General features: G+C 36.6%; 1 protein-coding gene across 1 annotated transcript; it reads left to right on the top strand.

Annotated features, from left to right (window-relative positions):
• The first annotated feature begins 10,658 nt into the window (after nucleotides 1–10,658).
• LOC137721369 (putative mannitol dehydrogenase) lies at nucleotides 10,659–12,474 on the top strand. Its single transcript, XM_088698457.1, has 5 exons — nucleotides 10,659–10,841; nucleotides 10,930–11,043; nucleotides 11,178–11,583; nucleotides 11,711–11,863; nucleotides 12,030–12,474. Exons 1-5 carry the CDS (start codon nucleotides 10,744–10,746, stop codon nucleotides 12,234–12,236), a joined length of 978 nt encoding a protein of 325 aa, XP_088554583.1. The 5' UTR covers nucleotides 10,659–10,743; the 3' UTR covers nucleotides 12,237–12,474.
• Nucleotides 12,475–12,806: the final 332 nt, after the last annotated feature.

The raw sequence follows: 12,806 nt of genomic DNA on the forward strand, positions 1-12,806 counted from the left end.
AAAACAACAAATGCTCACTCAAATGAGGTCCACACTACAGCTTCCTAGCACGAATATCAAGGCATCACGAACGATCGTCGCCTAGAACAAATATTCAGCCACGTCTCAAAATTCTTATCGATAGAACACGTAACTTACATAAAACATATCCCCAAGGATGTTTTAAAATGATTCGAGACCTATTGACCAAAAGTTAGTCGTTGGTCAAAGATCGACGGTAGGGTCCACAACCCTACATAACTTGATCTGGAAGATCCGCATCACATATTTCTGATCCGTAACTTCCAAAGATCCACATTATGCTTCTAAAACATCACAGTAAGGTTTCATTACGATCCAATGGTTGGATCTCCACCAATTGCAAGTGCAAGTGGCGGTTAACGTTTTGTTTTATGAACTTACAAATCCAATTCGAGAAGATCTGTACATCGGATTCCCGATCCATGAGTTCCTATGATCTTCATATATTACGTACTATAACGTATTAAAGTTTGGTGATGATCCAACAGTCGGATCGTCAATTGCTATAATAATCAAGTGGCGAATCCTATCAAAACTATGCTCAAATGATGAGATTTCATCAATCTAACTTCACCTATAGAATTGAGGTATCAAACTTAGCTTAGGAAGGTCAGGGGATGCCTCGACCCATGTGCCGCTGCCACGCGCCGCCATGTAACTTCACAGAAATTAAGATCTCAGTTAGTACCTGTTACCAAGTCCAATTTGGCCAGGAAAAGCCTCAAATCGCCACGAACTCACCAAGACCCTAGAATTTGGGTGTTTCTTGATTCGTCCTCAAATCGACTTTGACACTCCAACCAATGATTGGGCATTGTTCCTAAGCTCAAGGGAAGTATATTGGTGGTGGCAATTGAATGGAAATATTGCAGGAATGGCGGATTCACCGCCGTAGGTGCCCTTAAAGCTGTACCTTCGATCTTCACAAATTAAGGCCCAAATCCCTCGATTTTTAGGTGTAACATGAAGAAGGGAGGTCGTGGGATTGATCCTAGGTGGTGGCAACGGTCAATTTGCTAAGTGATTGCCAAAATCACCACTGGGTTGTGTAGAAACCACGTCTGGTAGGCGGGGAGGAACCGGGTTAAGGGTGATCTGGTGCTCCTCCACTCTCTCATTTCCCCTCCTTTCTTCTCTCCCCCATTGGTCACTCTCTTTTTCTCTTCTTTCTGATTGGGCATCTCGCCCCTCCTTTCTCTCCTTTATATTTCATCTCCACCGCCCATCTTTCCTTTCCTTCAATCTCAGCCACACACGTGACTTTCCAGATTTGGCTCCAAAAATCTGGAGCTTTCCAGAAAATATTCAAATTACCATTTTGTTCCTATTTTTACATGCCCATAACTTCTTCGTTCTAACTCCAAATCACATTCCATTTTCCCCCACGCGTTCGTAGCGATGAGTACTACCCAAATATGCCAAGAAAGTGGATCTTACATGACACGACAAGGTGGTTTATTAAAATCAATGTATTTGCCTTAAAAGGGCATTTTTGTAAATTCACATTTTAAAATTATAAAACAATAATTTTTAGGGGCAGGTCGTTACATTTGCCACTTAGTACTACGGTCTAGTGGTATTCCTTTTCACCTACAACTGAGATAATATCGTATGCTAAAATAAAAATTTTAAAAAAATGATGAAACATTTTAAATACTATAAATTACCCCTCAAGAATTTTAAAATTACAATTGAATGAAAAGGACTTAAAATAATTCAACAAATATTAATTTTGATTGAATTTAAAATTTTAAACATTAAAATTTTGAACTTTAGAAAAATAATAATAAAACCCCACATTAGTGGGTGGTTTATATTTAACTTCTAATTTATTTTCAAAAATATTTTTAATAACAATATATAAATAGAAAAACTTGAATTTCGTAATTTTTTTTATATAAAAAATCATAAAAAAAACTTTAATTTAACATACAAATGTCAATCACCACTACAAAAGAGGCTATCACTGGCGGTGTAAAAACAAAAAAGAAACCCCAATTACTGTCGGATTTTTGGTAAAAATCCAACATCAAATAATGCAATGTCGGATAGGGGAACCGAGTATTGACGTCGGTTAGTCCCCTTAATCCACCTCCATGAAGCAAAGTGATATAAAATAAAAAAAGAACAACAATGTCGGTTAAAAGTGACATCGAACTTTACGTCGCTTAGAAGCGACATTAAATTCTGACATGATGGCGGTCCTAACCGACATCAAGTAACAATTAAACAATTAAAATATCAAACCTACAGTCGGTCCTAAACAACATTACATAACATCTCGATAAATAAAATAATTATTATGTTGTCGCCCATAAGCGACACCAAATATATTAATAATAATAAAAAAATTGGCTTTAGTTTTTAATTAATAATAATTAAAAAAATTTATATAAAAATAATTCCCACCATATTGCATATATAGGCCAAAGCAAACACTAATAAAACTATTAACAATAACAATAGTACCAAACACTAAAAATTATCCACCATACCTACAATTAACTACAATTCTTAAAAATGTACAACACATACATATTCTTCCCGAACTCTTTCAAAAGATTTTGAACCAATTGTGTGGTTCATTGTTTTCAACTGCCGATTATGCTTATTTTTTAAGCAATCTCCTGAAAAATAAGAGAATTTATTACACAAATTTCAAGGTATAATAAAATAAGTCATAAACGGAAGATTTCTGACGTTGAATTAAAAGCCAATGACGTCGAATTAAATGAAGCTTGGTGTTGGTTAAAACCAACACCAACTTCTAACACACTTTACTGATATGGACGTCAAATTAAATGAAGCCACTTCCTAACACACTTTATTGAAATTTACGTGGCGTCGATTTAGATGAAATTTGGTGTCAGTTCTAATTGACATCGTCTTATGACACACTTTATTGAAATGTCGGGTGCGTCAGTTTAAATGGAGTTTGCATCGGTTAAAAACGACACGTTCACTGACACACTGACTGCAAACTCTTCTCAATCCATTTCCTCATGCAAAACAAGCAGGAAAATTCTCATCTAAATATTTCAAATTATCCGTCGTCGATCAATTCTTTATGTACTCAACTAACTCAAATAAAATCCCTACAAAATTAAATTGTAAATAAAAATTAAACATAAGAGGAGAAAATAAAATTACTAAAAGCAAGAAAAACTTACTGTGAAGAAGAAGGAATTAATGAAGTTGGAAGAACAAATAAGAAAGATGAGAGAGATAAAGAACAAAACATGGGGGAGAGTTTATAAATTGGAAGAAGAAATAAGAAAGACGCAATAGAGGAAGAAGAAAACACGAGGAGGGTATATAAAGGCCACCAATCTGTCACCTACAACCAACACCGTGTTTCAAACTATTTAAAAAAAAAAAAAAAAATCCATGTAGGCTACTATCGACACAAGCTTTGAAAATATTAAAAAACTTTCATTAGTGTCGGGTAGAAGCGACACCAGTCTTCTTTTAACCGACGCTAACTTTATGTGGGTTACAACTGACACAAATTTTTTATGGGACACCACTATTTCAAAAAATATTAAAATCTATGTCGGTCATACGCGACATTAACAGTTTATGTTGGTTATAAGCGAGATAGATAGTTTATGTCGCTTATAACTGACATTAATTCTGACACCATGTTAAGTAGGTGTCGGAAATGTCTTATCAATCACTATGTTATATAAAACCGACACCAATCACTGACACAATAAGGCCCTTTTGTAATAGTCAATTGTCATAGGTGTATAGATATGACAAAAGGCTAGTATCGACATAAAAGAGGTCCATGCTCACGAGAAAGAGGTCCATGCTCACGAGAAAACGTGTATTCTATACAAAAAACTAGCCTATTACTAATAAAAAAACATAAGGTTCTCAATGAGTAGAAGCTCTTCTTTTAAGGAAAGATTAGGGTTTGCTTAGGGTTCGGTGACATTCCTTTCTTGGATTTCTTTCTTATTTTATCAGATTTATGTGCTGCTGATTCTTGTATGCGTGGGTAGATACTATGTTAGGGTCTTGAGTTTTCTCAATCAGCCTGGGACCTTTCCTTATGGGTTTGCATTCTCTTGTGGGTTTTGCTACTTGACTATAATGAAATTCGTGGGGCTACGTTTTTGTCGTGGGTTTAAGGGTTCCTGGGTTATAGGGGTTGTGGGGTTTCTGTTAGAATTTGGATATTTAGGGAAGAATGATGTAAAAGAAATAACAAAACACAAGGAATTTTCAATATTGCATTCTGCAAAACATTGCTGCTAGCTTGATGATTTCATTCAACATTCCCTTCTTCATTTTCTTACATTCTTATCTCAAGCATTATAGATGGTACATGTCCTTGACAATGGACAGTTGGATGTATGAATCTCAGCCATTCACGTGTTCTAATCCTAGCCCTACAACCATTCTTAGCAACTAGGATCCTATATGCTTTCATTCTTGCATAAATTAGCCGTTATGTTTAAAACATAAAACTAGTCGTTAGACCCTTAAGTCCTTTGAGTCCGGGCTTCAAACCTTCAAGGCTGCAAGTAGCTCATATTCCAACACTCCCCTTTAAGATGCTTCTAGCCTTGACACCAAGTAGATCTGTGAGATATATGAATCTCTCTTTAGGCAGTGGTTTGGTGAAGATATCAACCATTTGATCTTCAATTTTGCAGTAGAGGAGTTGAATCACATTCAACTTCAAAGTGTCCCTGATGATATGATACTTTCTTTTGATGTGCCTTGTTCTATGATGGAACACAGGGGTTTTTTGTCATTGCAATTGCTAACATGTTGTCACACGTCAATGGCATAGCTTCCAATTGAACTTTACCAAAGTATTTCAGCATAAATCTGAGCAAAATGGCCTAAGAAGTTGCTTATGTTGTAGCTATATATTCAGCTTCTACAGTTGATAGTGCAAATGTTTGTTGCTTAACAGAGGTCCATGAGAATGCATTTGATCCAAAGGAAAAAGCATGCCCTGAAGTGCTCTTTGAATCATCTTCATTGCTTCCTCAATCACTATCACATAATTCAATTAGGATTGAAGATTGTCCTTTTTTATAATAGATGTCATAGTCAATTGTGCCCTGCATATATCTTAGAGCCCTCTTTGCAGTTCCTAGATGAGTTTTTGTTGGGCAATATATGAACCTAGAGAGTAGGCTTGCAACATACATGATGTTTGCTCTTGTTGCTGTCAAATAGAGTAGGCTACCCATAATGCTTCTGTACAAACTTTGATCCACATCCTCAGTTTGATCAACATACACATACACAATGAGGATATCAGAGTTTCCTTGTTTTTTGGTATACAAGGTAGCTTAAATGGAGCTTCTCTAGAACCCATTTTTTGTGAAGTAAGAATCCATTTCACCATACCAAGCTCTAGGTGCTTGTTTTAGCCCATATAAAGCCTTCTTCAAGCTATACGCCATATCCTCTGCATTTTTGATTTGGAAACCTTCTGGTTGTTCAACATAGACCTTTTCTTCTAACACTCCATTGAGAAATGCTGATTTTACATCCAATTGGAACAATTTCCAATTCTTTTGTGCTGCCAAAGCATTTAGAGTTCTAATAGTGTCCAACCTTACCACTAGAGCAAAGGTTTCATTAAAATCAATTCCAGGTTGCTGTGAATACCCTTTGGCAACAAATCTTACCTTGTTCTTCTGCACAGTCCCATCCAAGTTAAGTTTGCTCTTATACACCCACTTAATTAACACCATGACAGGCTTGTCATTGGCCTATTTACAAGTTCCCAAGTTGAAATCTTTTCAATCACTGCAATCTCCTTCTCTATTGCTTTCTGCCATGCTAAATCATCTTTGGCTTCTCCAAAATTGTGTGGTTCCACAACACAGAAATGAAACATATATCTCATTCAAACTCCTCATTTTTATTGGAGTTGAACTTGGAGTAGATTTGGGTGAGCCTTCCATTTGAGAGCCAATTTGTTTGATACATATAAATGGCTAAAAGATCTACAAATGGAATGATTTTTTTCATATGACCTTTAGATAGTGACAAAGAGAATGAACAATTCCAATTATAATGTTCATACAGTGAAGATATGTTAATCGTGAGTAGGGGAATAAGTAGGTTCGCCTATAGGAAAAACACAAACATATAATCCTTGGGTTATTGTATTGGGGATTAAAATTTGAAAAAAAAAAAAAAAAGGAAATAATAATTTAAGCCCAAACTATCCGAAGCAAACTATTCAACATTGGTATGGTTTCCTTAGAAATTTTCGTGAAAACCGAACCGAATGAAATCATTATATTGTAGTTGGTTTGATCATGGGTTTGGAATGAAATAATCGATCCAATTTGGCGGTGCCCCCACTGCCCACACTTAGGTAGGATTAATTGATTGTTCACTGGAAGATGGCTTAACATATTCTTGTGACCTTAGGTTCTAAGTAGTTTGATATCTTCACTTTCAAGTAATTGGTACGTAGTTGGTCAAGATAGTGTAATAGGTGCATCGAGTAGGGAAAGGGCAATGGGAAGTAGGCTAATAGGGGCAAGTGCCTTCGATTAACTCTTTTGGGTTTAAAAAAAGACCAATAGTAATTTTTTTTTAGAGAAAAATTTACGGAATTAAGGAGAATAGGAGTTTTAAATCTAAGACGCACATCATTACTAAAGATCCTTGCATGTGCCTCTGCTTAACAAGTGACCTAATTACTAGTAGACCTTGCATGTGGCAAAACCTAATTAATAGTCTTTAAATTTAGTTCATTTACTTGACCTAATTAATAGTCTTTGAATTGCTCTACACTTCATTGTTTTGTTTTCCGATTCATCATTTAAGTAACAAAATATATATGACCAAGTAACCTAATTTCCTACTTGTTATAAGTTAAATTGACTAATTAACTCACTTAGTACTATAGTCTAGTTGTAACAACTCGTCCTTAATTTTACAATTTTATTAATTTTAAAAGAGCGAATGAACGAAAATGCCCCTATAGGCGAGATTGTTGACTTTTGTTGACTATCTTTTCGTGATGTGTACGAGCTACCATTTTACCGTATTCTCGAAGTGCTCAATGATACGAATGCGTAGAGCCAAGCGGAATCGAAATTGGAGTTAAGATGGAGGTTTTACGGAACTACAAATCCGAAAAATACTTTTGTAAAAACTACTATTTTATATTCTATATATTTTTCATAATTAATTATATTATTTCTAGCCCGTGGGGCCCGCACCTCACCAAACTCCCCACTTCTCTCTTATCACATGTCACTCTCCTCCATACTCTTGGGACTCTCTCAACTCTTCTCTTCCTTCACTCTCTTGGACTCTCTTAGCTCTCTTTCTTACCTTCCCTCAAACTCTCTACCTCTTTCGTCTCTTTGGGTTGCACTGAGGTGGTGCAGCAGCAATCACCGACCCCCGAAGACACACCCATCTAACCACTTCCATTCTCTTTGCTTCTCTAAAACACTCGATATTTTTTTCTTGATACTATGCTCGCTGTACAGATGCAGCAATGGTAGCCACCATCACTATACTTCCCGGTGAGATTTCATGATTTTCCGACCAAGGATTTAAGGACAGAAACCCCGTGGGGATGCTTTCCCCAGTTTTCCGGTTAGATTCTAAGGTTTTGGACCCCATTTCCGGCCAACTCCGGCCATGACTCCATTCCCCATTGGTATATTTCGAACCATTACTTCACGAGCTTCATTTTTACTTTTATTTCATTGAAAATGGTTAAGTTTTAGGCTCGAATGAAGCTCTAGATCGTTGCCCAGATTTTGGCCGATTCGGCGACCTGCAACCGTGTCGACCTCGCCCGATTCCAAAAAAAAAAAAAAAAAAAAAAAGGCCCAAACCTAGATCCGAAACCGAATCCGGAATTTGATTCAGCCCATTTCCAAAAATGGATATGAAATATTCTTGGAATATTCTCTGGAATATTCATTGCGTTGACTTTTTCAAAATTTCTTAGAAACACTCCTAGGCTAATTTCGATGCCCCGAGTCCGGTCTTGGCATCCATTTAGTGAAATTCCAAAATTTTAACATAGTTGACCGTCTCGACGGCTTGGTTGACTTTTTAGGGTTGACCGTTGACTTTTCATTGACTTTTCACGAAAAATTTGTCGGGGAAGCATTTTTGGCGTATTTCGACGCCTTGATTCCAAATTCGCACTCTGTTTTCTCAAATTTAATCGTTTTCGTTGAGTTTTACTGACGGGACTCAATATTATGCTTTGGTGTTATTACTATCGGAGACTTTGGCTTTCCTAGCTCGAACGATTGCAACTTTCATAAGTATCTGTGAGTGGGTCTTTTCTTTTATATAGTATGTATATATTTGTTTAGTTTCCATATATACATCTAATGACGAAGTTCCTATGTGATTGCCATAATTAGAAAATCATTATAATCCTACGGGATGCACAGGTATGCGTACTATATTTGGATGTCTTAATCATATTTATGGTTATGAATAGTATTATGTCGACGGGAAGTACCGATTTACCGCTACGTGATTTTATTCATATTATCTGTTCATTGTGTGCTACATTGGTGTTAGTACTCGCCCAGGTCAGGGCTAGGTTTCACGTGTATGTTCACTTCGCACCATACATTCACTTTGGATCCATTGTAGGTGTCAGTCCTGTCCTAGATTGTTATAGGCATTATGACTCATATGTGATGCACATAGCACCAATCTTCATGAGCTTGTAGTATTAGAGCGTAAATCATTTATTACATCCAGTCATATTCATGTCAGAATATCTCTGCACGAACTCATGTGTCCGCATATGTCGATGGACACCCAATATGATATGTTTGTTTATGCAAGATTATGTGATTATCAGACGTTAGATGTTTTATTTACGAAATATTGTACGTATTGAATTCTTGAGGTATTGCAGGCTATGGTAAGTATTTTCGTACTATACGTAGTATGTTATATTGGAAACTATACTTGTTTTACGACGAGGGGTTATTATGTTTTACAAAGTTTTATTTTTAGGCCCACTTACCCTTGTTTTTCACCCCACCAGGTTTAGTAGCTAAGCTTTTATGACGATGAGGAATTCTTGGCAATTCTTGGTATAGGTGATTACCTTCGATGATATAATTCTTATCCTACCTTTACTGTACTTTACTTATACTCTGACATCACGTGTGAAATGGGTTCATTCCCTTTCATATGCGCACTCTTGTAGTTAGGAACTTTTAGGTTTAAATTTATTCACTTTTTCCACCTCACTACACTTTATGGCTTCATCACCTTCCGGGTGGCAGCTAGCACAATTCAATTCAGAGTCCAGATGGACATTTCGGGTTGGGGTGTGTCAAAAGTGATATTCTTCTTTACTTTTGAATCTCAGGGAATGACGATTTCACAAACAATTTAATCTCCCAACCCCTTAGTGTAAACATATTTTTTATAAAAAAAATTGAATAATTACCTATAAGTGGTTAATTATCTTGGAAGATAGGGTCTTTCTCTTCAACGCACTTCGTCTCAGGTTCAAACTGTTCTCTCTTCCCTTAGAGTAGATTAGTGTAAAATATCATTTCTAATAAAAATCATTGGAAAAAATAAAAGTTATGGTATGAATTTGTAGTAAAGTGATAATGTTGGTGGGTTAGCAAAGGAGAATCGGTGGGTGTGAGATGGAACCTGCACTTAGTATATAGACATGATTGCTTTCTGCAATTGCAGAAAAGTGATATGTGGAGAAAGACTAACATAGAACGGGTTTACCATCATGTAACATCCCCTATCCTGTAATATATTTTCAAGTGCAGATTTTTCTCTACATAAAATATATTATTAAATTTGAACGTCACATGACGTTGAATCTGTTCTATATATAAATTGTTCTCCAACATACAGGGTGTGGCGTGATTTGTTAAAGATCCAAATTAAGCTAGAAATTTGGTAATCATTGGTTCACTTTTTAATATTTCCTTAAGGGAATAGAATAATTTAGCTAGAAATTATTTGGTAAAGATCCAAATTAATAAGTACACCTAAAAGCAGCAAATTTAGAGCAAATGGAGTATGTACGATGCTGCCACCAGGAGTCCCACATTCCTCAACATACTATTGTGGAAGTATAGGCTATTTGCATGATGATTTTTTATTTTTATTTTTAATTATTATTCTTTTAATAAAGAAGGTCTCACTGTCCATTGATAATGCATTGATTTCTTTTTTATGTATTTTCAGTATCACATAAGGTTACAACGTATTTTTACTTCTTAAGTCGAACGATGCGTTAAAGCATAGTCGATGAACCTAGACAATTTCGTGGAACTTGAACTCATACTGAGAATTTCAAAAATTTACTCGCTTTTTACTATACCAACCCCTTAGAGGTTTTGTATGATGACTTTAATATATAACAAAATGATTCTTTTTTCGGTCAGTAATAGAGCAAAATGAGTAAGGATCAAGCAAACTTTAAAGGGAGATCGGTATAGGGCAAGCCATTACGCAATTTTGCAATGGGATGACGTCAGTAAACCATTAGGAGAGTTCAGAGGAGGAATGGAATATTTAGAAGACCCCGTTTTCACTTTTGATTTCGCTCACCCAATACGTCATCCCAGCCACACTCCATATACATATAAATAGCACCCGACCACTCCCAAACTTAGCGTCTACTCACTGTCTCTCTCTCTCTCTCTCTCTCTCTCTCAGTCGTTCTACTAGCCAAAGCTCTCGTACTAATTAATCAAGGGAAAAATGGTGATGTCTAAAGAACAAGAACACCCCAAGAAAGCCTTTGGTTGGGCTGCCAGGGATTCATCTGGCGTTTTCTCTCCCTTCAAATTCTCAAGAAGGTCAGTATTAATACAAACTTCATCATCAAGTTCTTGTTTAATCAATCTTTTTATACGTTCTCTGAAAATTGCGTTCTTTTGGTTGCAGGGAAACGGGCGACAAAGATGTAATATTCAGAGTGTTATACTGTGGGATATGTCATTCGGACCTCCACATGGCCAAGAACGAATGGGGAATTTCTACCTATCCATTGGTTCCCGGGTACATACTAAACTTTCATTTTAAATGCTACAAGTACTGATGCCAAATAGTACATTGTAGAATGAACACATATGTAAGTATCTGAATTTGGATTTGGTATCCAAAACTAATGGAATATGAACTGGACAATGCAGACATTGTACCAACCATCATGAAAATTACTGCCCCAAAGTGATACTCACTTATGGTGCCAAGTACTACGATGGAACCACCACATATGGAGGTTACTCTGACATCCTGGTGGCCAACGAGCACTTTGTAGTCCATATCCCAGACAACCTTCCCCTTGATGGAGCGGCTCCTCTCCTATGTGCTGGGATTACAACTTACAGCCCTTTGAGATATTTTGGACTTGACAAACCCGGTATCCATGTGGGTGCGGTGGGTTTAGGCGGTCTAGGCCATGTGGCTGTTAAGTTTGCTAAGGCTATGGGGGTTAAGGTTACTGTCATCAGTACCTCCCCTAATAAGAAGGATGAAGCAATTGAACATCTCTGTGCTGATTCATTTTTGGTCAGCCGCGATGAAGATCAGATGCAGGTAAGATGATTGTTAATTTAAACAAGTTTGTGTAGTAATTCAAGTTGATTTGAAGTGTGTACGAGTGACTGACCTTTTATTTTTATTTTTTATTTTTTTTGTGTGTGTATGTGTGTGGATTTTTTAGGCTGAAATGGGCACATTGGATGGTATCATTGACACGGTTTCTGCAGTCCACCGTCTATTACGTTTGATTGGTTTGTTGAAGTCTCACGGAAAGCTAGTGATGGTTGGAGCACCAGAGAAGCCTCTTGAGCTTCCAGTTATTCCGTTGCTCTCGGAGCATGCATACAAAATAATGCAATGACATGTTACTTTTTGTTTCCTCTATACGACGATATATTTCCACCGAGGAATGGAGGATTTGTAGTATGAAGTGTTTACTTTGTAAACTGTGTAATGTCTTCGGTGGCTACTTATTGACAAGAGTACATTTTGCAATTGCAGGAAGGAAGATAGTAGCTGGGAGTGGCATTGGGGGCATGAAGGAGACGCAAGAGATGATTGATTTCACAGCCAAGAATAACATAACAGCTGATATTGAGGTTATCCCAATCGATTATGTGAACATTGCCATGGAGCGCCTTCTTAAAGCAGATGTCAGATATCGATTTGTCATTGATATTGGAAACACATTGAAGTCTACCTTGTAGATTTTGCATCGATGCATGGTTGAACTGATGCTCCTGGGGAGATGGAATGGAAATTGGGTTCGAATTCAACCTGTCTCATTTTTCGGGTTTTTTTTTCCCCTTCTTTTCTGAAGAATCAACTGTGTTTCTGGTTTTTTTTTTTTTTTTTTTTTTTTTTTATGTTTTATGTCGCATTATGAGCGAAATGTAATGGTGCAATTTGAATTAATAAATAAACAAGATTATGATCTTCATAAACGGTCTGTCACCATGAAACAGAATGGAGCTCATGTTGGTAAGTATTAAAGCGATCTCACTAAGATTGTTCAAAAACTTGATCAACCAAGTCCTAGACGTACTCCTAGCAACATAAAGGATCCAGATGCTAAATCTCATAGTGCTGGTATCTATATTACACTACCAATGGAGATAGTTGAGAGTTCGAAGGAATTGGTAGAAGTGCTCGATGAATACACATATCAAGCTTTGTTTTTGTTTTCCAAACACTTTTAGGTTTTTAGGGCTTGCGTATTCAAAGTGTAAATAAATTGAGACGTGTTCTTATAATTTACATATGTATTGTCCTAAACA

Source organism: Pyrus communis, chromosome 1 (genome assembly GCF_041283825.1).
Source record: "Pyrus communis isolate YQ-2024b chromosome 1, ASM4128382v1, whole genome shotgun sequence".
Classification (NCBI taxonomy): domain Eukaryota; kingdom Viridiplantae; phylum Streptophyta; class Magnoliopsida; order Rosales; family Rosaceae; genus Pyrus; species Pyrus communis.